The 25,970-nt window shown below is 44.2% G+C and overlaps 1 protein-coding gene across 7 annotated transcripts in view; it reads right to left on the bottom strand.

Annotated features, from left to right (window-relative positions):
- GRIN2A (glutamate ionotropic receptor NMDA type subunit 2A) overlaps positions 1 to 25,970 on the bottom strand; it is a 609,475-nt gene that overhangs the window by 96,846 nt on the left and 486,659 nt on the right. For all 7 annotated transcript variants that reach the window (XM_032327993.1, XM_032327998.1, XM_032327995.1 and 4 more), the window contains one exon: positions 19,987 to 20,101. In XM_032327993.1, coding sequence (XP_032183884.1) covers positions 19,987 to 20,101 — 115 coding nt within the window. The remainder of the gene's footprint in view (positions 1 to 19,986; positions 20,102 to 25,970) is intronic.

The following is a 25,970-nucleotide window of genomic DNA, read 5'->3' as shown; positions in this document are numbered from 1 at the left end:
AGAGAATGACAAGTACCAGAGTGTGGAAAGATAAAATAAATTGCAGGGGGCACGGGCCTCGGGGGTGGGAAAGGTGAGACATTACAGATGGAGGGGCAACTGGGAAGGGGGTGGGTTGCCGAGGAGGCACAGAGGTGGGAAAACCAGAGTGGAGAGAAGTGACTTCTGGGATGAATGGATCGCGTGGACAAGAGCATCACAGTTGAGCCAATGGACATGCTTGTTGGAGGAAGTTCAACAGATTGGATGAAAGGAAGTTGCCTGAATTGGAAAAAAGACACAGGATACAAAGGGGATGAGAGAGAGAGAGAGAGAGAGAAAAGGATCCACCAGGGCAGGATTACAGCAGCCCCTGGACGGTGGGCTCACATGCGTACCTGCTGCAATCTGGTTGCACACGAGTTCAAACTGGCTATTGGTTCTGTGGTCCCCTGATGGTTTACTCCACACCAGGGACAATACGGTGACTTGATTCAGGGATGGCGGGCATTTATCATCTCCTACATCTTTTGGAACTATCCTATTTTCAAATAATCATATCATTTCCTTCTAAATACCTTCCTACTTGGCAGACGACACGGATAGTTAGAGTCAGAGGTCAGTTTTTGGTTGGTTGGTTTGTTTTTTGCCTTCTCTCCATTGTCCTCTTCCAGCCCACTGTAGCTATCCTTCCTCATGGGGGGGAAATTCTCCTAGAATTGCTTGATTTCAATGACTTTAAATTTAGATAACCCACAGGGCTCTCACTCAGCTACGTCCTCTCTCTTCCCCGACATCCCTCTGGCCATCCGTCCCTGGGACACTCTCCTTTTCCCCAGTCGGTCTACTCACTCATGCCTTCACTTCCGCCCCGATCCGAACTAGACCTCTTCATCCACCCCATCCCTCGACGCTTTGCTGTATCCGTAACTATCCAACCCCTGCTCCGTCCCCCCTGTCACACCTTCCTGGCTTCACCGCCAGGGCATCGATCCCGACCACTGCCTCGCCTGTGAACCAGCAAGTAGAGGCGAAGCTCATTACAGAACCACAGAGATCAGGATCATTTCAAACGCAAGGACTCCCTCTCTGGCCCCAAATCCTGCCATCCTTTCTTATCCCCTTCCCTAGAAACTATTTCAGACCTTCACACCTGCCCACGAGACTGCAGCCCAGCCGGCGCTATCCTCGCTCCCAGCTGATGTCTCTCTTATTCCAGAAAGTCTTATGGACAACCCACATAGCCCACAGAGGTACCTGCCTCCGGACACATGTCTTGCTTCTCTCCTTCAGGAATGAAAGAGGTCTGTCTCCTCTAGCCTAACCCCATCACTTGTGCTCGGGACACCGTCCTCTTATGCAAACAAGACCACCCAGGGCATTCTCACCATCAAACCCAAGCAGATACAGCATATGTGACATCGAGAGCCCCTCCCATCTTCCATGGGTCTCCTTGCCCTGGACTGTCATAATCCTACATTTTCCAGGCTATTTCCCACCTTTTTGACTGCTCCGGCTCTCCCAAAATGCAAGCTCCCCTTTTTACATTTACACGTCCTGCCTCTCCCTCCTGGCCTGACCTCCACGCTCAGGCTTCTCCTACTTCCCACTCTTCTAGTATCATCTCTACGTTGACTACCCTCAGATCTATCTTCCCCCAGCGAATTCTCAGCTGCTCCAGGAAACCTCAAACTCAACAGACTTAAGATTAGAACTTAACATCTTCCCTTCAGTTAAAAAAAAAAAAAAATGCATAATTTCTCCCCGCTAAGACAAATAGGAGTTCTGGAACTCCCAAGCCAGCAAACACTCCTTAATTCATCTGTCTCCCCACACCCCCACACATATTAAATCAATCGTCAATCTTTGACAGTTTTTAATGTTTGAATATTTTTCCTCATCCGCTTGTTTCCTAACTCAAGATCAGCACTCTCTTCTGGCCTTCACCACTCACTGGTTTCTGCCACAGCCTCTGGACTGGTCTCTCTGCCCCAGAGCGAGACTATCCCCCACGCAGCAGCCCAAGCCAGCACTCTAAATATCTCTGCATATGTGATCGGTCCTGATGGCTTCTCACTACACCTAGAATCCAGCAGAAATGCCTGACCACAGTCTGAACAACCTGGCCTGCTCTCAGGTCTCTCGTCGCTGGCTGCATTCACACCAGCCTCATTTCTGACAACCAAATCCCTGTTTCACCCCTGCCCCCCACATGTCAACTCTCGATTCCCATAGAACTAATCATAGCCTCCTCTCTTGGTAGCTAATAACCAACATCCGCTATTCACCCTGCAAAGAAAACCCTTTCCCACTCTCTGCCTTAGTGTCCCGTATGCCCAGCCCAGAGCCTCTTAGGGACCAGATACGTGTTTACACGTAAGCGATGGAATAAATAAATGATATCAGCATGACCTCCATAACCTTGACCTTCCTGTAATCAGTTACCAACTTCCTTTGGTCCCTTCCAGTAAAATGACAGAGTAATGTGGATTCTAGAGGTGGCTGAACCTGAACACCAGCTCTCCTGCTTACTAGCTGTGTGACCTGGGATAAGCTCGTGCCCTGCCTTAGTTTCCTCCTCTGTGAAGTGGGTACAACACAAGTCACCGTATCTTATGATCATCATAAGAATTCAAAAAAGTAATGCCTACAACACCTCTACTACCTCACTTGACACACGGTCATAGCTTGACCAGTATCAGGTGTTTTATTACATACAGGGCTCTGGTGAGCATTATATTAATTCATTTATAGGACCCTCCCAGCCTGGCCCAGCACGGGTACTTGGTCAAGGTGAGCGCCATCCTGTCTGCAGGGTGCACGTCTTCCCGAGGCTGAAGTGAACCCCTGGATGGAACCCCAGAACAGGGCAGAGCAAGGCACTAATTTTACAAGAACTCTTATTTACAGAGATGACACTTTAGGAAATGCACTTGCTCTTTTCCCCCACGGGGAAACAAATATGCTCTTCCCTTACTGTTCTCTACTTCAGATGGAACTGACATGGCCCTATTAATATAATTCCGTGCACAGAGAAGAAGGTCCTGCCAAGAGCAGCCTGGTGTTATTTTAGCTCAATCCATAAATCCAAAGGCTTGACAATTACTTTTAATTCCACTTGCTAGTTTGAAGTTCTGCACAATTAATTCATACCATTAATTTCATAACTATAAATATAACCCAAGCTTTCTTGGATCCTTATGCCAAAAAGAGCAACTTATGAATACGCTTGTTAGTGTTCCACTGGCTAGGAATCTGTATCGGGAGGGAGAAAAGAGAAAAGAAACAGAAAGAGGAAATTTCAGATAACAGACACACTCGGGAAAGCATCCTGGCTGGAGTGCTGTGTGTCATTACAAGAATAAGAATATAAAATCCCAAGCTTACACAGCCTTTTACAGGCTACCAGTTGCTGTCTATTTCCTCATTTTGTTTGAGTCTTATGGTGGATCGTCCCAGAAAGGGAAAGAGACAGTATGACGATTTTTTCAGAGTGGTACAAACTAACGGCCATTCAAGGAACGCAGACCAGCACAGACGTTAAAGGACTGGAGGCGGTTTTGTGGCCGCTGGCCCAGGACCTGTGTGATTGTGTGTTTTGGTTTTCACCTCCTTGTGCGGGAAGCCAAGAGGAAACGAGTGGATCTTCAAAGTCTGATCCGGGTCCTCTAAGAAAAGAGAATGCTAGCAACAGGCTTCTGGAAAACCACTCAAAATGCAGGGGGGATAAAATGTCCTATAGGTGCCGTTTAAAAATCTGTATTGCACTTTGCATAATAGTTCCCATTTATTAAACTCTTTTTACTGTGTAGCAGGTCCTATGCCAGGTGATTACATTTGTTATTTATAATCCCCACGAGTTACGGAGGGCCCTGGTGACCATGGGAACATGGTCACCAACATGAATTACTTTCGCAATCCTCAACGTTCCCATATATATAAAATAAGAAATAATTACACTCCTTCCCATTTAGGGTTCTGGAGAACATAAAGTGTGATAAAGTGTGGAATATGTTGGGCTCAGGGCCTATGTCGCGGTCAACGCTCAGACATTGCGAGGCTTTTTGTTTTCACTATTTGGAACTAGAGAAACTCTGTACTTTTCCTCACTTGACCCCTGTGCCTCTCACGACACTGAATGATGTCCCCTGCGTGGTAGACTTTGGCTGAGAAAAACAATGAATTAGTGGTCAGAGCGTGGGTTTCAGAATCAGACAAATGGACGTTCAAGTCCAGCACAGATTCTCGGAAATTAACCTTGTCCTCTCTATGCTTTGCTTTTCTCATTTAGGAGGTGGGGACGATAATAGCAGTGGTCTCGTAGAATTTACGTGTGATTTAAGAGAAACCTAAAAGCTCTTTCCGGTCACCGGAAGCATTAATATCCTCACAGGAAGCCCCGTGGAGTGGATGATATCATTAGCTCGGTCTGACGGATGGAGATACAGAGAATCTGAGAAATACAAAGAATGACAACTTTTCAGGGTGGGTTTGGGTTTCAGAACTTAGCGTTACCCATGACCAAACTCAATCCTACAGAGCTGATCAAACACCCTCTTCTCTAGGTCTCAGAGGCTAAACAGCGCCATTCTCCAAGAAGCAGGAACAGAGAGTCCCCACCCATTTCTGCTGACCATGGTGCTGACCTCGCTCTGCCTGCCTGGACCCACTCTCCTATCTTTTGACAATGATTTGGGACTTGGGGCTCTGGGTTAGATATATCTTCGTCTCCAACTTCTGTCCTGATTGATTTATAGTATAACTTGATGAGTATTCCATATTTTTGGAAGGGCCATCCATTTTCAAAGAGATGACAATTCCTGAATGCCAAGCCTAGGATGTCATTTTGGTAATGAAATTCAAATCTCGCTGTGATGATTCAAGTTACCAACTCAAATGCTATTTGGGGACAGCGAGGTGTTCGGGCCTTGCTGAGAAGCCTTCTTTTGCCTGAATCTCTGTGTCCTCACCTGTTAAAAGGAGGCAAATGTTCCTGCTCCCCTTATAAAAATGGTGCTTGTTGGGAGTTGATGTCCAAATCTGATTCTTGCCCTCCTTTTTTCTACCTCATATCTGCCTGTCCTATTTTCTTTAAACACACTTTAATCATGGAAAGAAAAAAAATACACCATCAGCTGTAATCTGCTACCACACACAGAGGCCAGCGTGGTGAGAAATGATGTGAAGAATCAGGATTCTTCCAACTCAGACCATCCGTTTCAATGTGAAAATTAAACACAACATAAAAGAGAGGCCATGGGTTTCTTCACATCACTCTACAATTCCCTTCAAGGGAATAAAAGTTGATTATCTTGTCTTTTCTCAGCTTCAGATTTTTCTCTCATATGCATTTCCAATGGAGTCTTTATTTGCACACTGAGAGAAACCAAGATGGTTCGGCCCCTACCTCCTTCCTTCTCAAACAGGTCCATTCAGTCTTTCTAATTTGCAGAATTATAATTCAAATGGAAGGAAAATAGACTCTAAGAACTCCCTAGATGTGATTGCGATGAGTTTTAAAACACATTTTCAAATGACAGTGGCTACAGATAAGGAGCCTTATGGCAGAGTAATGAGGACTGAACGAGCCCCACACTGCAGGAGGCGGAGGGGGAGGGCATTTACATCTTCAGGTCTGCAGAGGGAAGCTCGCTGGTTTTGCACAAAGATGCAAGAGACTGATTATGTGACAGATTTGCATGCGGCTCAGCGGGACGCTCTGAGCAAGGCTCAGGGAGATGCCTGGTCCAGCCGGGAATCTTGTACCTGTAATAGCTCTCCTTGCAAACATTGGGAGCACATCAACCACGCAGGGATGGGGGACTCCCAATGTAGCCTGTCATAATTAAAGCAATGACAACCTTTACTACCAGTGCACAAAGACCCTCCATCTCAACCAGATGGTATCACTGAAATCAAATGGACTTTAGCAGCTAAGAGACAGGAGCCAGAATCTAGAGTTTGCCATTTACTTACTCCCTAACCCTGAGCAAGTCACCAATCCTCAAAGGGCCTCAGTTTCTTCAGATATAAACTAGAGGCAGGGCCGATAGTACTCAGGTTGAATGTCTGTTAAAAAAGAATTCAAGGGATGAATACAAGGTCCTTATGCTAGAAGAGGATACAATAATTATTTATTGTTATTATTAATATTAATTAGTGCATACAACGTGGGGGATTATCTTGAGGTACAGTCAGCCAATTTCTTTGTCTTCAGGGTCTGAAAGCACCCGAAGTCTTCCACAGCTCAGAGATCGACACTGGGAATATTCAATCCCTCTCTATCTCCGCCTCTCCCTCTGGCCCACCCAGGCTCCAACGCCAAGAAAAACAGCGTAGCGGGGAGCGCAGCTTCTGCTGCCAACGGCACAGATGAGAAAACCACGCTGCAGCTACAGAAGGCAGCCCGACACAGCCACTTGTAGCCAGAAGCAGATTGCTGGGGTAGAGCACTTTACCGCTCCCCTCTCTTTTCTAACAGGCAAACGTCATCCCTGTCTGCACCAACAGCCCGCACACGGGGAAGGAAGAGAAACCGACAGAGACAATGCTGAGCAAGTCAAGAGCAGGTCCAAAGCACAAACCACGGAGAGCTGGCCGTTGTAGGATGGGGTGGCGGTGGGGGAAGCAATCCAGCTGCCACCAACCAGACGAACCGTGAAATGAGAAAATAGGAGGAGCCTCTGATGCTTATGATTGAGTTCATTAAGTGGGTCAGATGGCCCACGTCCCTTGGACAACTCTTCTCCGTCCTTTAGGACTCGGGAGGTGTGTTAGCTCTTTAAGGAAGCCTTTGTTTGTCCCTTTCCTAACAGTCAGGCTGGGGAGATGTCCTGCCATGCCCAAGGCCTGCCTCTGCGATTAGCACTCATCTTACTATGAGGATGTTATAACAGGAAGGTCACTGCGGGGCACCTGGGTGGCTCCGTCAGTTAAGGGTCTGACTCTTGGTTTCGGCTCAGGTCATGATCTGAGGGTCACGAGATCAAGCCCTGTGTCGGGCTTCGCACTGGGCATGGAGCCTGCTGAAGATGCTAGTTCTCCTTCTCCCTCTGCCTCTCCCCAGCCCACTCTGCTCTCTTTCTCTCTCTCTAAAAAAGTGAAAGAAATTCATTTCTCTGTCTCTCCTACTCGACTGTGAGTTTCTGGAAGGCAGGGACATTGTACTGTTCATCTCTGCTTCACCCATGCCTGTCACAGGGTTGGCACAGGGAGGTAACGGGTAAACACCTGGCAAACAGATTAGCAGAGGTAAGTGGGTGGGTCCGAGAGCGGAGGACTCACATGGATGGATGAAAGACAGTCTGTCAGATGGGCTGACGGACGGACAGACAGATGGTTTATTAGGTGACTGAACACTGGATGACTGGATGGATGGATGGATGGATGGACAAATAGTTCAATCGTATCAGACATTCATAGTTAGTATTTATGTTAACCCAAAGAGCAAGATTTGAATCTACATAAAGGACCAAGTATCATCTCTCAACTTCCAAGGCAGATAACAGCCACGAGAATCTCTTGGCTCTTTGTAAAAACTGCCATTATTCATCCTAGAAACTGTACAAAATGGTGCAATGAGCACCAGACGTGGAAATGCCTCAGACCTAAATTTGAGTCTTGGATCAGCTGTTGATAAAAATGTCACTGAATATCTCCAAGTATTCCCTTCTCAAAAATCAGAGAGCATCACCTACTCCACAGGATTCTCACGCAGCTGAAAGCAAACTGTAAATACGAAAGCCAGTATTGTAAGGTGTGTGTTCCATTCAGAGAAGCCCTGAAGTTGATCTCTTTCATCTACCCATTTTTTAATTTGTTTTAGAAATATTCTATCTTTTCCCCAAAGGAGAGCTCACTTGGGATACCAATATGCCAATCAGAGAGAACATTACCACCTCTGGTTAAAGCTGGATCCTGTCTCATTAACCCCTAGCCACTCAGAGACCACCGCAGCACTCTGACTCTGGCATCCCAGAGAACACAGAAAAATGTTCTTTCCTATATGATGCACGGGAGTCTCATTCTATGTCCTGCAGTGCCGGGCTGAAACCCCGCTGTTCTGCTTTTCCTTCTCCCTCTCCATCTCTTCCCCCTTCTGTCAGAGGAGCCCAGGGCTTTGCATTCATCTATGCAAAGACGAGTTGATGACCCTGTCAGAAAATAAAAATGGTTTTCATCCGTCTCTTCAGGAGTTTCTAGAAATACTTCTGACTGAGAGGCTCTCTGAATAATTCACTCATCGGAGATCATTTAAATAATCTATTCACTCATTTTCATAATTGATGGCAATGGCACACTATCAAGGGTACAGCTTTTGTCTTACATTTATACCATCTGTCAGCTTAATCATGGCCCGAGCACCCTCAGATAGCTTCCTTATCAAGTTGGGTTTATGATTTCCACAGACATAGTTCGTCCAGATGACATCATGGTGGACTCTGGCTCTCCTGAGAGAGAGAGAGAGATACCGAGGGGGGTTCCAATCTCTCAAGGAGATTCTATGGTCTCCTTGGGCAAGTCATTTATCCTAGGTGGCTTCCAATTTCTCTCCAATGACATGGAACTCCGGTTAAATTGAAGCTGGCATTTACTGACCAGCTACTATGTTCCAGTTGGTGTCCTAAGCGAGATATCAGATACAGATATTTTTAAATTTTCCCACCAACCTAAGAGGTAGGTACTGTTACCCCCCCCCTTTAGATAGGATAAAATGCAGAGAATGTTATGATATTTAAATGAGATAATGCCTTGAAAACATTCAACCGCATCATGGAATAGTAAGGAGCTCAACCCTCGGCACCTGCCACCATCACCACCATCATCGTCACCAAACGTCCTTATCATTAACATTCCCATCAACGCATGTTTCCGCAGAGATATCGTGTCTGTGAAAAAAAGTTTTTTTTCCAGCTTCTGAAATCGCAAAAACTTTTAGCAGAAGGTTGCCTTGCAGGAGAGCACTGCTCTAACTGCTATTCTTTTGGGGGTTGGTTTGATGTTACAAATGCAAAAAGAGAGAGAGAGAGAGAACCAATGCAAGACAGAAACACACACACACACACACACACACACACACACACACAGAGGAGACGGTACCACCTACTTCAGCTTGCAGTGTTAATTTGCTAGAGACCTACTGTATTTTCCCCATGGTGACCTAACAGATTGTACTGTGTGGATCTTTAAAACAGCCAGGACTCGTGACTCTGGGGAAGTCAGATGATTGTTTTAAAACTTCTGTGATGGCTTAACTTTCCCTCTCCACGGCTCGCGTCATTTGAAAAACTTAATGATCATTACATAAGGAAACAAGTTAAATGTCACGGAGACTCTGCTAAGGTAGTGATATCACCAAACCCATTTTACAAAGGGGCCTTTAACTTTAGATGTGGGTTGGGGAGGAAAAAGGAAAGGAAGAGAGAGAAAGAGAGAAGCCAGGGTTGTCAGGGGAGGGGGCGTGGAGTAGGGAGAGAAGAAAGACGATGTCTTTTACGCACATGCCAGATTTCTTCTGGAACATACTCAATCCCAAAATGCCTAAGCACAAACCCATGCCTAAAAATAAAGAAATAAAGAATTGGACTGATTCTGCTCTGTCACAAAGCTCTCAGCAGATCATTTGGGGAACACCATGCATTGCCAAGCCCTTCTGACATTCTCTCAGATGCCACTTCCACTGTCTCTGTTTAAACCTTACACTCCTCTTTGACCCCAACTACTTAAAGCACCCCTAAGAAACATTCCCAAAGATCGTCACTAATGACCATGGTCATTCACCAATGACCATGTCATTTTCAAAGAAGCAGCAGAGTTTGTGTCTCTGAGAGCAGGCTGTAGGGTTGCTATCCCAGCTCTATGACCCTGCACAATTTTTTAATTTGTCTGGGACTCATTCCCTAGTTTATAAAAGAGGGTAACAGCATCTGTATTCCAGTGTCCGTGTGAGGACTAGATGAGCTTATGTATTTGACCATTACTATTTATTATTTTTTCTGTTTGCTTCTCCTTCTTCAATGGCGTCCTAACGATTCCTGAATAAAGTCCTATAGCCTCAAATTCACACGCCAGCACAGCCCTTTCCTCCCATCATTCCCTCGCAATGATCCATTTTCATTTGCTGTGGTCCTAGAACAAATGGTCTCCGGCATCACCGCCTGGAACAGCACCCTTTGACAACACCTCACAGTTCCACAGGTCCATGGTCCAGTGGAGCTCCACTGGGTTCTCCACTCAGGGTCTCCCAAGGCTGAAATCAAGAGGTCAGCCAGCTTGGGCTCCTGGAGGAGGACCTGGGAACAATCTACCTTTAAACTCCTACAGGTGGTTAGCCACGTCCAGCTCCTTGAGGGCCGTGACAGTGAAGCCCTAGCTTCCTTGCTGGCTGCTGGCCAGGGATGGAACTCAGCTCCCAGCGGACCCCACATGCCTGTCACGTGGCCTCTCAATCCTCAAGCCTAGCAGTCAAATCCTTCCCATGCTTGAATCTGTCTGCCCTCTTCTGCTACTAGTTACAGAAAAGTCTCTACTTTTTAAAGGCTTATGGAAGGACATTAGGCCCAGCATGATTAACTCAACGTCAGCAGACAACCCCTTCTGCTCCCTAACGTAACAATCACGGAAGGCGTATCTCATCATATACACCCACACACCCTCTGACAGGGGAGGTTAACAGGGGGGCCATTCTTAGAATTCTGCCTATCACACAAGCTATGGTTCAAACACACTGAACTTGTTTCTAGGCCTTTACACATATACTCAGAAGTACAGATCATGCTTATTCTCTGACACTTGTCCAAACGAGAAGTCCTCTGTACAGATGCCCTCAATCCTTCTCCTATACATAATGTCCATCTTCTCTAAATACTGTAGAGTTCTATCAGAACATCTCTTGTGGCACATACCACAAGAGCATCTCCTTGTGCCCTACTAGACTATAATATCTTTTTTTTTTAAAGATTTTATTTATTTATCTATTTATTTATTTATTTAACAGGTAGAGATCACAAGTAGGCAGAGAGGCAGGCAGAGAGAGAGAGAGAGGGAAGCAGGCTCCCCACTGAGCAGAGAGCCTGATGTGGGGCTCGATCCCAGGACCCCGAGATCATGACCCAAGCCGAAGGCAGTGGCCTAACCCACTGAGCCACTCAGGCGTCCCTAGACTCTAATATCTTGAAGACTGGTCTGTATGTTACTGCAACCCTCCACAATGACATGCACACAGTAGACATTCTAGACATTTTGTTTGATGGAATACATGTGTGAATGCATAAGGGTTATATCCAACCATCTCTGTTCATGGGGGACAGATTTAGCAAAAAAAGAAATCATTTAATAACAGGATCTATGGAGGATACACCAGGGGATAGGAACTAATCTACATGCATAAACATGATTTTATTTGGCATTAGTACTGTCTCACTCACCAGAGGTTACCCAAGGTGCAACAACACTACTATTTGCTTATTTCTTTTTCTCCCATACCATTTCTCCTAAGCTTTGCCACTAAACATTGCATTCCAAAGGAAGAAAGAGGCACAAAGTCTAAGAAACAAAAAGTTCTGATAACCAGGATGACGTAGACGAGACCATTTTTTCAGGGTCACAAAGAGTCTATCTATGCTCTAAAGCCATAGTTCTAGGTCTTCAAGGGGCATGAGAATCATGAGGAGAGCATATGAAAAAAGCAGAATCTGAAATGATCATTCCATAGGTTTGAAAGTAGGGACAAGACTTTCACACCTTTCCCCCAGTGACTCTGATACAGGGAGTCCTACGAACTACACTTGAATGGCCAACACTGAAAGATGTTCCTTATGTGGGAAAATCCCTTGAAAGTCAACCTTTCATCCATTCTTATATCCATTTTATAAATAGTAAATCTCAGCAATTGAGCACCAGAGATCGAACAGTAAGAAAAAAAGTGAAAACCTGAAAACAAACTGTCTTCTCTAAGGGCTAGTGATAGCCAGAGTTCATGGCTTCCTCAGTGAGTTGCCACCATCTTCCAAGCAAAGTGAGCACACAAGAGAAGGCAGAATGTCCTTCCACATGTCTGCAAAAGATGCACCTTTTGCATCTTTTTGCACTGTTACATCCCTTTCAGAAATGCATAAAATTGTTCAACCAATTCATCATTTACTATGGTCTCTCAATGATCATTTTCTTCCATGACTTCCTTCACATAATCATGGGAGTATGTGTGTGCAGAAGCCAAGTACGATGCCTGCGTAACTACTTCAATCCTTTCTCAGGATGAACCTGTTTGCAGATTACTGTTATCATGCACAAACTCATACAAGCAAACATACACCAGAGATCTGCACGTTCACATCAGTTCTTGAGACTAACAGAGTCATTCTAGGCTACATATGGTGGGGAAGTGACGAAGGGGTACTTAAAATGCAGTGATCTAGAAAGAAGGGAGTGACAGCAATCTACAAGTAGAAATCATGTCATGTTACAACTATACCCCATACATACACCATTGTTGGGGAAAGCCTTCCTAGATCTGATCACATGTTGACGGGTCTCATCAGAACTATACTTTCCAGATGTCAGTCCAAGCTTTCTCAAAGATCTCCTGTATCATATCTGCACCAGGAATTCCTTCCTTAAGTGGCATTTCCTCAATTATGCACAAGAAACAAGTGACAAGGGTATGATCCTAGAAGATAAAACTGCTATAGACCAGAAAAGACATGGTCTCTGAAGTATGATATTTATCCCCCAAGCTCCAGGGAGTTGGCTTTGGGTGGAATCTGCTGTCCCCCATGAGAAAAAGAAAGTGGATGCCATTCTAAAGGTGGGAAGAGCTCTCAATTTCTCTAAGACATCCTTGTCCCTCTGCCAGGCTTTATGTAAAATGTAGAGATTAGGAATGCAGCCTTTTGGGTCAGGTAGCCTTCTACTTACATCCTGATTCCTCCGCCTACTAGCTGGGGCATCTGAAACTGGTCACTAGTCTGAATTTCTATTTGTGAGGCAGAAATCAAAATGCTTCCTTGAGATGAGTTGTTGAAAAAGCTACATGAAATCATGCACATAAAATCCTTACCATAGCTCTTGGTACAGAGTAGCTCTTAATGAATGGTATCTAAATTCTGACGTCATCATGCCCAACAGCTTGTACAGAGACCCTTCTGGGAACTAGAAACAAAGTCCCATGGCAGATCTAATGAAACATGAATGGAACTGACCTTTTCCCAAATGGGGCTCATGGTCTAAGGTGTAGATAACTATGCAAGCAAAGAGTGACAATCTCAAGTGTTAACACTCTTAGGAGTTAGTATACAGGTCTGTAGAAATAAGGTGGAAATGACCTAACCCACTTGAGATTATCCAGGAATGGTGTCCTTAGAAAAATAGGGAAAATGCTCAAAGGAACAGGCATATCAAGTAGCAGAGGATGTGCCCATGACAACCAAATATCTTCCATTGGGAGGATAAGAATGAAGATATCTATGCTGGGACAAAGGAGAACAACCATATTTGGGAGGGACAGATGATGATTTTGGCTTTAGACAGGAGGAAGTTGGAGGATTGTGGGTTCTCTGCATAGGGGTGTTCTGCAAGCAAGCATGGAGATCGGGAGGTCTGGGCTGGTGTGTGAGGGATGTAGGAGTCATCCCGCGAGGAAGGCAGCTGGCACCAAGGGCACCAATGAGAATCAAAACAGACCAGAAAGGAAAAAGGGAAGGCGGATGCATCAGAGCACTGGAGCAAGACTCTTGGTTTGGGAAGACATGATGGGTCTCTCTCATGTCTTCTGGGGCACCTCTATCATCCTTAATCATTGCTTCTCTAGAAAACAAAAGGGTCATTTCATTTTAGTATGTATGGGTTTTGTCCTATTAATGCTTGTGGTCAAAAAATTCAAAACTGCTTTCAAAATCTTTCTTTGAATCTCTCCCTTTCTCTGTCTCTTTCTAAATTGATCTCCATTTTAAAGCTAGTCTGTACGTACATGTGTATCTGTGTGTACATGTACACATATATAATTTCATTTTATACCTAGCGTAACCCAAAAACAGTAAACAGAATTATTTCCAAAGCATTTTTACTCAGGTAAAGAGAAAATGATTCAACTTGGAGAAATCCAGTCTATGCTCAAACCCTAGCTTCGAAGGCCCTACCATCTTGGAGCCTATCCCAACTGGCTGAGTCAAGTTCATCCTTCTCACCCCAGCAAAAGCTAGCTCATGAGCTACTTGAGGAGCAGAATGGTTTCTTACTCATCCTTGGAAAAGCCCCACTGCCTGCTAGAATGGTGGGCATAGAGTTGATTCCCAGGGAGTTCTGGTTGCACTGGTCTGGGCTGCCAATTGCCTTGCATCCATGGTACTGTTTTCAAACATCTCTGGGAGGCCTTGTTCCAAAACCCACCAAGCTCCAAGGCAGAACAAAACTACTGGGGTAAAGTGGAGGCGAAGAGGATGGAAATCCTGATTTGTAAGAAGAAGACTGCTTGGCACGGAGTTTTATGTCTGCTAGACACAGGCAGGCAGTGGTCATGGTGTTGGAATAATCCACACCAGCCACACACAAGGACCCGGCAGAAAGCAAAGGCCCCTCCAAGGGCTTATCACAATTTCCAAGACTCCCTCATTACATGCTGCTGCTTCCAGTGACGCCACTGGGTAACCTCAGAGATAGAAAGTCGTCATCTCTGAGTCCCAGAATATCAGTTCCTTCCTTCTGCAGGCCATCCCGTCTGATGACCCACTGTACCCTGCATGCTGCCGGCATACAGACTGAAGGATAACATGACTGGTATTTACCTGCTCCACTGGCTTCCTCTTTCTTCAAGACAGAAGCACGAGGAGTTATTTCTGAAGAACTGGATCCCCCGAGTGCCAAGAGAATAGACCAACGACAGGAAGCATTTGTACATTCTCAGCTCAATTTAGCAGTAATTCCCTGAACTGCCTTTTTGAGAAATTGTTGTATTTCAACAGGAATTTGAAAAAGGACACACAAAATATTAAAAGGGCATTTTCTGTGTCTGGAAACGGAGGAGATCAAGGGCAGCTTTCTTTTATGGAATGTTATCACCTGCATGGCAGTGACTTCCCCGTAAACAGGCTCCCCAGCAAATGAGCCAGACCTAAAGGCAGCACTGAAAATTCAGAGGTGTGAGCCCAGTCTGACCCAGGACAGGTGAAATCCAACCAAGGAGAATGATTTCACAGTTCCAAAGTGATCCTCAGGTTGTATAACTTCAAACGGTTGAAAAATAACCCCGAAACACAATCACAGAAAGCAGAAAATGCCCACGTTCCCTATCTCCTATTAAGAATAGGAAAAAATAATTTGCATGTTGGCTTTGCATTTCTAAGAGGAAAGAAAACCCAGAGCTTGAAGGATGGATAAAAGAAGGTGTGGGTATGGAAAAACATAACAGGTAAAAACAAAAACAAAAAGCAAGAACAAAAACCCAGCCTGTTCAGTGTGCCAGATGCACAGAAGAGCCCAGCTCAGTGATGGAGATGTGGGCCACAGGGTAGACCAGAAACCAGTCCACTAGAATCCAATGCTTTCCTCAAGTATCACAAAAAACACAGACTCCCACCCCACGCTCCTGCACATACAGACTAGAATCTAAGTTCCATGAGTGCAGAATTTTCGTTTTTTTTTTTGGGGGGGGGGGGGTATTTTTTATTGACTAATAGATTCCAAGCACCAAGAATAGAATAGTGCCTGGCACACAGTCAGCCTTGAATATTTCTTGGATGAATAAATGAAGTGTGATTCAGTGCTTGGGTGTACAACCTAGAGAAGAAATAGTGTAAGTGTTCAATGAACAATGGTTATTGTTGACATAACTAGTATTCGTGTCTGGAAGTTAAATACAAAAACTCAGTAAACACTAATAGTTAATTGTGCTGGGTATCACAATTTGAAGGGTTTTGAAAATTATTTTGAATTAAGGTACAATGACATGCAATAAAATAAACAGATCTTGGGTGATAGTTTGACACATTTTGACAAATGTTCAAGATAGGAAACATTGTCATCACTCTAGAAAGCTCCTAGGTCCCTTTGGAAACATTGCCATCACTCTAGAAAGCTCCTGGGCCCCTTTCCTATGGATGGCCCCCTGTCACAAAAGCAATCATTATCCTTGTATCGAACTGCATAGACTGGTTTTGCCTCTTCTTGAACTTCACATAAATGGATTTATACGGTATATTCCTCTAGGTCTCTGGCTTTTTTGTTCCATATAACATTCTGGCAATTCATTCGTGTTCTAGCTCTATGTATTACCAATTCATTCCTTAATATGAGTAGCATGCCACTTTATGAATATGCCATAATTTATTTACCCATTCTTTGTCGATGGACAGTCGCACTCCTTCTGATGTTTTGCCATGATGAGTAAAGTTGTGATGAACATTCTTATACGAATATTACTTTTGGGATATATGTTTCTATTTCTTTACAGTAAATACCTAGGATGTAATTGCTGAGTTGGAAGGTTTGTGTATGCTTTTTGCTTTATAAGAAACTGCCCAACACTTTTCCATGGTGGCTGTAGTTTTACATTCCCACTGGAAATATATAAGAAATTCAGTTGCTCCATGTCCTTACCAACACTTGGTATTGTCAGTCTTTTTCATTTTAACCATTCAGTGGGTGGGAAGTGATAGATCATGATGGTTTTAGTTTGCTTATCTCTGATGGTCAACAGTGGTAAGCATGTTTTCACTTACTTATTGGCCATCTGAGTAATATCTTCTGCCAAGTGTCTAACGTAATTTCCCACTTTTGTATTGTTTTATTTTTTATTATTGATTTATAGGAGTTCTTTATATATTCTGGACATGAGCCCTTTGGGATATACACAGAGAGTTAGTATTTTTTCCCCAACCTGTGGCATCCCTTTTTCATTTTCTAACAATGTCTGCACATGAGAAAAATACAAAAAATTTTAAATTTTGATGGAGTTCAGTCTATTTATTTATTTTTAAGATTTTATTTATTTGAGAGAGAGAATACATATGCATGTGTGTGTGTGTGTGAAAGAGAGAGCACGGAGGGACAGGGAGAAGCACAGTCCCCTCTGAGCAAAGATCATTATGCAGGGCTCGATCCCAGGATCTTGAGATCATGACCTGAGCTGAAGGCAGACGCTTAACTGACTGAGCCACGCAGGCATCCCCAGTTTGCTATTTTTACTATACACTAAATGCCTTTTGCATTCTGTTTTCTCAGATCACACTGATATCCTCCTAAATGTTCTTCTCAAATCTTCACAGTTTTAGCTTTTACATTTAGGTCTGAAATGGAAGTAATTTTTATGTATAATGTGAGCTACGGGTCAGGGTATTCTTTTTTTTTTTTCTCTATACGGATATCTGATTAATTTAGTGCCATTTATTAAAAAGACTTTCCTTTTGAGGTGCCTGGGTGGCTTAGTCGGTTCTGTCTGACTCTTGGTTTCGGCTCAGGTTATGATCTCGGGTTGTGAGATCGAGCCCCAAGTAGGGCTCCACACTCAGTGTAGAATCTACTTGAGATTCTCTGCCTCTCCCTCTGTCCTCACGCCACGATCCCCACTCCCAACAAGCTCTCTGTCTCTCTAAAATAAATAAATCTTAAAAAAAAAAAAAAGACTTTCCTTTCCCCCATTTTCATAATTATTCCTCAGAAAGCAATTGAAAGCATGCCTGTAGATTTACTTTCATCATTTCATCACTGTAGGAGATGTGAGTTATAGGAATTTCATAGATAACCTTTATCAGATTGAGAAATCTCCCTCCTGTATCACAAATGGATATATCAGATTTTGTCAAATGCTTTCTCTGCATCTACTGAGATTACATTTTTCTCCTTCATTACATTAATATGGTAAGTTACATTGATTTATTTTTTGAATGTTAAACCAATCTTGAGATCCTAGGGTAAACACTATTTATCCATGATATATTATTTTTTAAATATATTGCTTGAATTTGATTATTAATATATTGAAACACCATGTAGACTGGTGTTATTTCTTTTTAAAATGTCTGATGGAATTCACAGCCAAGCCATCTAGGTCAGGAGTTTTTATTGTTTTTGAAATGGGAAAGATTTCGGTTATAAATTCAATTTCTTAGCAAGTTTAGAGTTTAGAAACTTAGAGACTTCAGACCTCCATTTCATTTTTAGGACATTTTGGAAATTTGTGGGTTTTATTGTTTGTTTTACAAAAAATGTACCCATTTTATCTACATAGTGGAATTTGTTGACATACATTATTCATAATTTTTTTATCATTTTAGTGTCTGCAGGATCTGTAACGACTGTAGTGATATTTCCTCTTGCATTTTTAGTATTTTTTTCATTAGTTTTTGTCTTTTATCTGTTTCATGTGATCACTCTTTCTAGAAATTATAAATTTAATTAATCTTTTCAAAGAACTACCTTTTGGCTTTGTTGATTTTCTCTATATTTTGTGTTCTATCTTGAATTTTACTCTTATATTTGTGATTTTCTTCCATTTCATTTGGGTTTACTTTGCTCTTCTTTTTCTAGCTTCTCAATGCAGAAGCTTAAATCAATGACTTTACATATGCCTTGTTTTTTTAAATTATTTCAAGCTATAAACGTCCCCCTAAGCACACCTTCAGCTTTATTCTTCAAATCTGCTATGCTGTGTTTTTATTGTCATTTCATTCAAAATATTTGCTAATGTGTTTTGATTTCTTCTTTGACCCATGAGCTATTCAGAAGTATTATCTATTTTCCAAACATCTGGGGATTCCCTGGATCTACTTTTATTATAACCTTTTATTTTAACACTGTGTGGTCCAAAAACGTATTCTCCATTATTTCCATCCTTTGTAACATATCGAGACTTGTTTTATGCTCCAGGACACGGTCTGCTTGTGACTTTTCAGACTGCTGGGGACTTTTCTAAGTATGCTTTAAGGTAAGTCTCTTTTGTAGCTGATGGGTATAGCAAGCAAAAATCTTCCAGAGCTTTCTTTCTATCTTTCCTTCTAGGAAACCATCCCAGATCCCCCAAAGTCAATGCTTCTGTTTCCACAGTACTTTCTTCTGATTCTAGTTAATTACAGTACGGCTCCCACCACATATCCCACATCTTCCTATCGTCTAGGATCTCTCAAGCTCCATCTGATGTGCAAAGTGAAATTTCAAGTTGCTTGAGGTGGTTCAGAAGCCATGCTTTGCTTGTCAAGAAAGACAAGATAATGACTCTTGATTTCGGCTCAGGTCACTATCTTTTGTTCTGCTTCCTTTCACTATCTTTTGTTCTGCTCTTTATGTGATGGTGTGGCGAGGAATTTGGGATTTGGTGGGGAGAGAGGGCAAGTGGGGCGGATACTGCCATAGTTTGCATGGGGTTGTCTATAAAACCCCTGTGACATTTCCCCTGTCTGACTCAGGACACGGCTTGCTGGGGGGAGCAGTGTGATGATTTTTCCTGTAGAGTTATGTTTTATATTTTTCAAGAGTTAATATATATGTCCTAGAAAATGTGCCTTATGAAAACTATAACCTTCTTCTCCTATCTGTGATTTACAGAAGTGATACACTTAAGTTTTGGGAACTAGTTGATTTAAAGTAAAAGACAATGTAAGCGTAAATATAGGGGTTTAGGTACATGGCAAAATGTGTAAACACGGTACTTAATATGGGTATAGGCAAACTGGTGAGATCGCTGCTCTATGGTAACCCTTTGCTATTCCAACAACGTGAACCAACCTTTAGTCTTTAAATTACTTATCCTAAATCCTTCAAGGACCCTTCCCAATGAGACTGGAGAAGCTGACACAAGGAACAGCACACAGTTACCAAAGCTGACCTAGAAAAAGCATTCCAGCTACACCTTATGATATTTGGTCCAACTCGTGCCAAGAAAGATCTGCTCCTAGTGGTGGCATGGGATCTGGAGCGACTCCGTAGGAAATGTGCTGGGGAAAGGAGCTGCTGAGCCCTTCCACGCCCACGCTTTCAGCCTTCCCACCCCCAGCACTCCACATGCAGAAGGATGCTCACCTTCTCCCATTCTCGGTCCTTGTTCAGCACAATCACCACCAGCCTGGGGTGCACCTGATAGCCTTCCTCAGTGAAGGACAAGTCTTTGCCATCCCATGTCACGTTGACCATGAATCTAGAGAGAAGAAGAGAGAGAGACAAGTTTTTAGGGAAGAAGGAAAGAGGTCAGATGAGTGGATGGCACCATCTGGGTAACTCACAGAAGAGAGAGGCTTACGTGGCCATCATCACCTGCGACAAGTGGCCTCTCTGTGTGGGAGTACTGGTACCCATGCTGGCACTGCTAACTGGCCAGGCACTCGTTTCCAGGAGCCTCTACTCACTCTTGGAATCCCCCACTCTATACAGATGTTAGCAACGGACTGTCATTAGCACATGCGACAGTACCTTTTGGCCCTGCCGCACCCACAGACCTCTGTTCAAATGACATTACAGGAGATCTTAAAGCATGTTCTATTACGTTGTAACAAGTTTCCCTAAAGGAAGCTGCGGGCTCTTTGGCCATATGGGATGCAACTTCAAAGAAATGGTATTCCACTTCTTCTTTACTTATCCCACTAATCTTACTAAACGCTTGCTACATGCCAGGACTCAGACACTTGACCCAGGATAAATAAGGAAACAAACAAACAACAACAACAACAAAAATAAAGGAAACAGACATGATCCCTCCCCTCATGAAGCTTCCAGTCTAGAGGAGAGAACGGGCATTAATCATTTACAGATCTATGACAAGCGTTATCAGAGTGACGTGGGTGGCCTGTCTGGAAGTGAAACAGGGGTCAGGCAGGGCTTCTCTGAGGAAGTCTGGCTTCACTGGAAAGATGAGTCAGCATTAACGAGGTTAAAAAAAAGACGTAAGTAAATTCGAGGTAAAAAGGGTAGTAGGTGCAAAGGCCCTGTGGCTGTACACACACGACACTCTCTGCAAACCAATGAGACCGAAGCAGAGAGAGATAGAAGAATGTGGGATGTGGTGTGGCTGAGAAGGTGAATAGGAGAGACAGTGCCAAGGTTTTTAGGCCACATTCAAGAGTTCTGTCCTTGTTTTATTATTTTTTTTAAAGATTTTATTTATTTATTTGACACAGAGAGAGAGAGGCAGGCAGAGAGAGAGGAGGAAGCAGGCTCCCTGCTGAGCAGAGACCCCCCCCCCCCACCGATGTGGGGTTCGATCTGAGGACCCTGAGATCATGACCCGAGCTGAAGGCAGAGGCTTTAACCCACTGAGCCACCCAGGTACCCCATCTGTCCTTGTTTTAAAACATTAAGACCACACTGAAGATTTTAATCAAGGAGTCGAAACAATCAGACTTGACTTGAGGGCTGCGCAGAGAGGGGGTTGGAGGTGACCAGAGTGAGTACGGAGGGGTGGGTTACAGTGTGCTTATTCTCCAGGTCAGAGATGATGTTGGCTTTGGCTCTGCCGTGGCCCCAACGGAGGAGGACGAGTCGCCACAAACAGGATCAGGTGGAGAATATTTAGCAGGTAATCAGTGATGTGAAGGTTGGGAAGAGAGAAGCAACAAGGACAACATCTCAGCATCTGCCTTATGGAACATCCGCGTGGTCAACCACTGTCCTAGCACTTCTGTTGCGCAGGACGTCTGTCTGCCTTATGACCATCTTACCTCCACCCCTATTCAAAGCCACCTTGCCTACAGGCAGGCTGGATGTGGACGAGGAGGGAGGCATGGCAGAGCTCCCCTCCCAGGATTTGGGGGGGCAGGATCCCCAGGAATCCACATCTTTTGTAGCTTGAGAAAAAGGTGATCTTGTTGGAGACTTCCAAGGGAACACATCAATTAACAGAAACTCAATGAAAGTAGTATGGTGGGTTGAAGTATTTAGAGATCCCAGAGAGACAGGGTATCTCGAGACCACGGCATTTTCTTGGTTTATACACCTTTAATTCCAAAAGTAGCTGAAGAAGTAAAATATTAACGAGGAGAAATAGAGTATAAAAAATTCAAAAGCGAGACACTGTCCTAACTGGTCACATGTCTGCCCTGGGCTGTGTCCTATGGGGGGGAAATCAGGTCTCCCAGGACAAGGTAAAGAAATTGGGGAAAAGGCAAAAAAAAAACCCAAATATTGTGTATCCACTCAATAAACTATTTGGGGTTTTGAAAATCATATTTTCGATGACAAGTTAATGGAGAGGAGAAAATGCTCACTCTTTCACATTAAATAAGCAGGAGAGGATAAAAATAAGGTTTGTCTGTGCATAGAAGGATTACAGGTACCTTATATTTTCTTTTGTGTATCTTTGTGTTCTCCAAATTTCCTGCAAATAGTGTCTGTTAAAAAACAGAAAAAATATATCACTGCAATTCCAGAAGGAGCAGAGAGTAACCACTCTCCTCCTGGGGGCACGCGAGGTGCCTGGTAGGATATTTTCTGTTGATTCAACAACTATTTGCTGCGTGTCTATTATGTGTCAGGCCCTATGGGGAGTCCTATAGATATGGAAATAAAAACCACAGTGCCTGTCCGCCCTCCTACCCACACGTTCACCACCCAGTAACACAGGCACATTAACAATGACAGCACGGGGCGCCTGGGTGGCTCAGTAGGTTAAAGCCTCTGCCTTCAGCTCAGGTCATGATCTCAGGGTCCTGGGATCGAGTCCCGCATCGGGCTCTCTGCTCGGCAGGGAGCCTGCTTCCTCCTCTCTCTGCCTTCCTCTCTGCCTACTTCTGATCTGTCTCTGTCAAAGGAATAAATAAAATCTTAAAAAAAAAAAAAAAAAAACAATGACAGCACGAAGAACTCCGCTCATGGAGGGATGCTTAAGAAGTGGGAGAAGCAGGAATGCAGAGGGAGGCCCCTCACTCAGGCTAAGGGCTCGGGGGTGGGGCTTCCTGGGTAATCTTGAAGAGAAAAGCGTTAAGAAGAGGCGAGAGACAGGTGATTGGGTGGCTCTGTTGGTTAAGCGGTTAAGTGTCTGACTTGATTTCAGCTCAGGTCTTGATCTCAGGGTCATGAGTTCAAGCCCTGCATTGGGCTCAGTGTTGAGCATGAAGCCTCCTTTAAAACAACAACAACAACAACAACAACAAAAAAAAAAAAACGAGGAGAAGGAGAAAAGAATTCTGAGCAAAGGCATCACCTTGAGGAAAGAAGAGTCAGCAAAGGTTGGCAGCGTGGCACACGCTGGGGAAAACAGGGAATAGCTTAATAAGCTATTAGGGCAGGGGGATTCCTCTGGTGTGGATCCCTGAAGCCGGATCCTAAAGGACCTTGAATGCTACCCTAAAGCATTTGGGTTTTGTTCAGAAGGCTGGAGAGATCTACGAAAGGTTTTAAACAGAGGAGGGATGCATAGATTTGCTGGCAAGAGAAGCAGAGATATAACTGCTTCTTTCCTTCTCTGCCCTGGAGGACAACTTCATTTTTGTTTATGGCTAAAAAAAAGTCATTAATTGTGTGTGTGTGTGTGTGTGTGTGTGTGTGTGTGAGGGGTGTAAATTAAGTCGTTTATATTTTCCCAGTTGACTTTCAGTTTTGTTTCCCGTGGTTATTTTTAGCCTTATTATATTGTCTGGCACACCGTAGGGCTGGGGTTCATGTTTGGTGGTTGAGTACGTTAAGATATCCTCACCAGAAGCGCCAGCCAGCCATGCCTACATCCGTCTGTCTATCCTTCTGTCCATCCATTCATCCACCTACCCATCAATATCCAAAAGACACCGGCATACCTACTCCCTACCATGACCTGTGCCAAGAACTGTGATGGGAAAAACAACAAAGTAAACACATATATAATGTTCTGTAATACGGAACTGCAGTTGAGAACAGCGAAGTGTAAAATCAGAGACACGTACTAAGTAGGCTAGTCAAGAGCCTGAGGAAGAAGGTGGCTGATTCTACTGCAAGAGGCACAGCCGGCAGCAGGAGACACAGTGCAAGGAAGAAGAAGGGCTGGCTGGGTGAACTCGGCCAGGGGCGATGGGTGGTGATGCCCCGCAGGGGGGAAACCACCAAGCCAACGGCACAGAACCACGGGACAGGTTGGAAGACTGGTCACGGACTCTCCCATGATCGGCCTTTACCAGGGCTAGTCCGGTATCCATGATCAAGTCTCCGTACTTGCTGCCCCAAACTCAGAGGTTTTTAATGTATCGTTCTGTTTGATGTTGCTGAATCAAATTAGCTACCAGGCCAGGGTTTGACTTGCCCGACACTTTGGGATGAACAGAGCTCGGGATGGATCTACCCCATGACCCAAAGGCAGGGGGAACTGAAAATTCCAATTATCAAGAGATTCAGAAATATCCAGTTGGTTATCTTCTTTGGAAAAGGCGGACCAGAGAGCAAAGGCTTTGCTTCTGACCTAGACGCGTGGCCCTGGCGAGAGCCATTCTCAAGGTTATGCGGGGCGCACGACCCGGAAGCATCACAGTTGCCATTTGGCTCAAGGAGCGAGCGTGGACTCATGAACAACCAGATCTTTCGATTCGCCGGCTGAATTTACTCAAACCTCCCTCTTCCTTACTTCCCATCTCTACTTCCTCTACCCACTCCCCTTCTCCCGTCTTGCAGTGAGATCAGGCGGCACGAGCCGGGAGATGAATTAGACGCGATCACTCCTCTTCCGATTACATGGAAACCACGAGACAGATGTTCTCGTGCCCCCTCATTTTCTGTGTTCCTTTAGGATTCACTATTCTGGACCGATGAGTCTGGATACTCAACACTAATATCGTTTTATTGTTTTTCCTTCTGTTTTTATTATTAACAGTCCTCCCTCACTCCCTTGGGCAGGTATGAGGGGGGTGGGGCACGAACAGAATTTTTTTGCTGAACAGTAATTTCATTATGAAGTTAGCAGGATGTGAGCACCGACTACCTTCAATTCCCCCAACCAATGTCTAGGAAAGACAATTCATATTTTCTCAGACTTTCTCCCCATCTAAACCGGCTCCCAAGCAGAATTCTTTACCTAGGGAAATCCTATTACACACCCCACTGCTTGGTCCCCATTAACACCTGCTGGGTACTTGTATTAAACCGTAAAATCTTAACACTGTTTTGTTTCTCTCTCCAAAATGGATTATAAACTTTTAGTGACCAGATGAAATATTAGAAATTCCGGGCGGCTGCTGAGCTTCGATTTCCATCCTCGCTATTTCCTTCAGGAGCTGTAAATAGCAGGGAAGCAATGCTGGCAAAATGTGGCCAGATGGGGGTGCTCTGGGGGTTTGCAGAAGGGTCCAACCACTGTGTTATTACCAACCACTAATGACAAAGCCAAGTAGTTGTTTTCTTGTTTTTTGTTTTTTTGTTTTTTTGTTTTTTTTTTAAGATGTCCGTGACATACACAATGCTAAACTAGAAAATACGTAAAGTTATGGGCTGTACACGCGGACAAGTTTCCTGCGGCATCTGCGTAGGTGTGTAACAGACACCAAGACCAGATGAAAGGAACACTTGCCGACTGTTTGAACTCTGTGCCCTGCAAAGGGCAGATACGAGGCGATCAGAAAGAACACTGAAGAACAGAGAGGCAATTTTTCCTATAACAGGACTGCCATGAAATTCGGCCTGCATTGTCAAGTCCTTCCTAGACCTGCGCTGCCTGGGGTTAACAGCCACCAGGACACGTGACCGGTGAACACCTGCACATGTCAGTCTGAACGAGAGACGCCATAAGGACGGAACGCACCCCGGAGCCGGAGACTCCGGAGGGAAAAATCATGCCAAAAGATCTCCTGCGTCATTTTAGACTGATCTCGTGTTGAAACACTTCAGACGTCTTGGGTGAAATGAGACGTATTATTAAAATTAATAGCATCTGCTTCTTTTTCCTTGTTTAACGCGCTGCCAGAAAGTTTAAGATTACATGAGGCTTGCCTTCTACTGTGATTGGTCAGCTCTTCTTGACTGTCCTTGGTTTGGGTTTTTGCTATTTTTTTTTAACCACTAGACAGGACGCATCATGAAGGCAGGGACCGCGTCCACCTTTAGCATCGTGTTTCTAG

This window comes from Mustela erminea, chromosome 20, assembly GCF_009829155.1.
Source record: "Mustela erminea isolate mMusErm1 chromosome 20, mMusErm1.Pri, whole genome shotgun sequence".
NCBI lineage: Eukaryota > Metazoa > Chordata > Mammalia > Carnivora > Mustelidae > Mustela > Mustela erminea.
The sequence above is the reverse complement of the archived record's forward strand: the minus strand, read 5'-3'. Positions and strand labels throughout refer to the sequence as shown.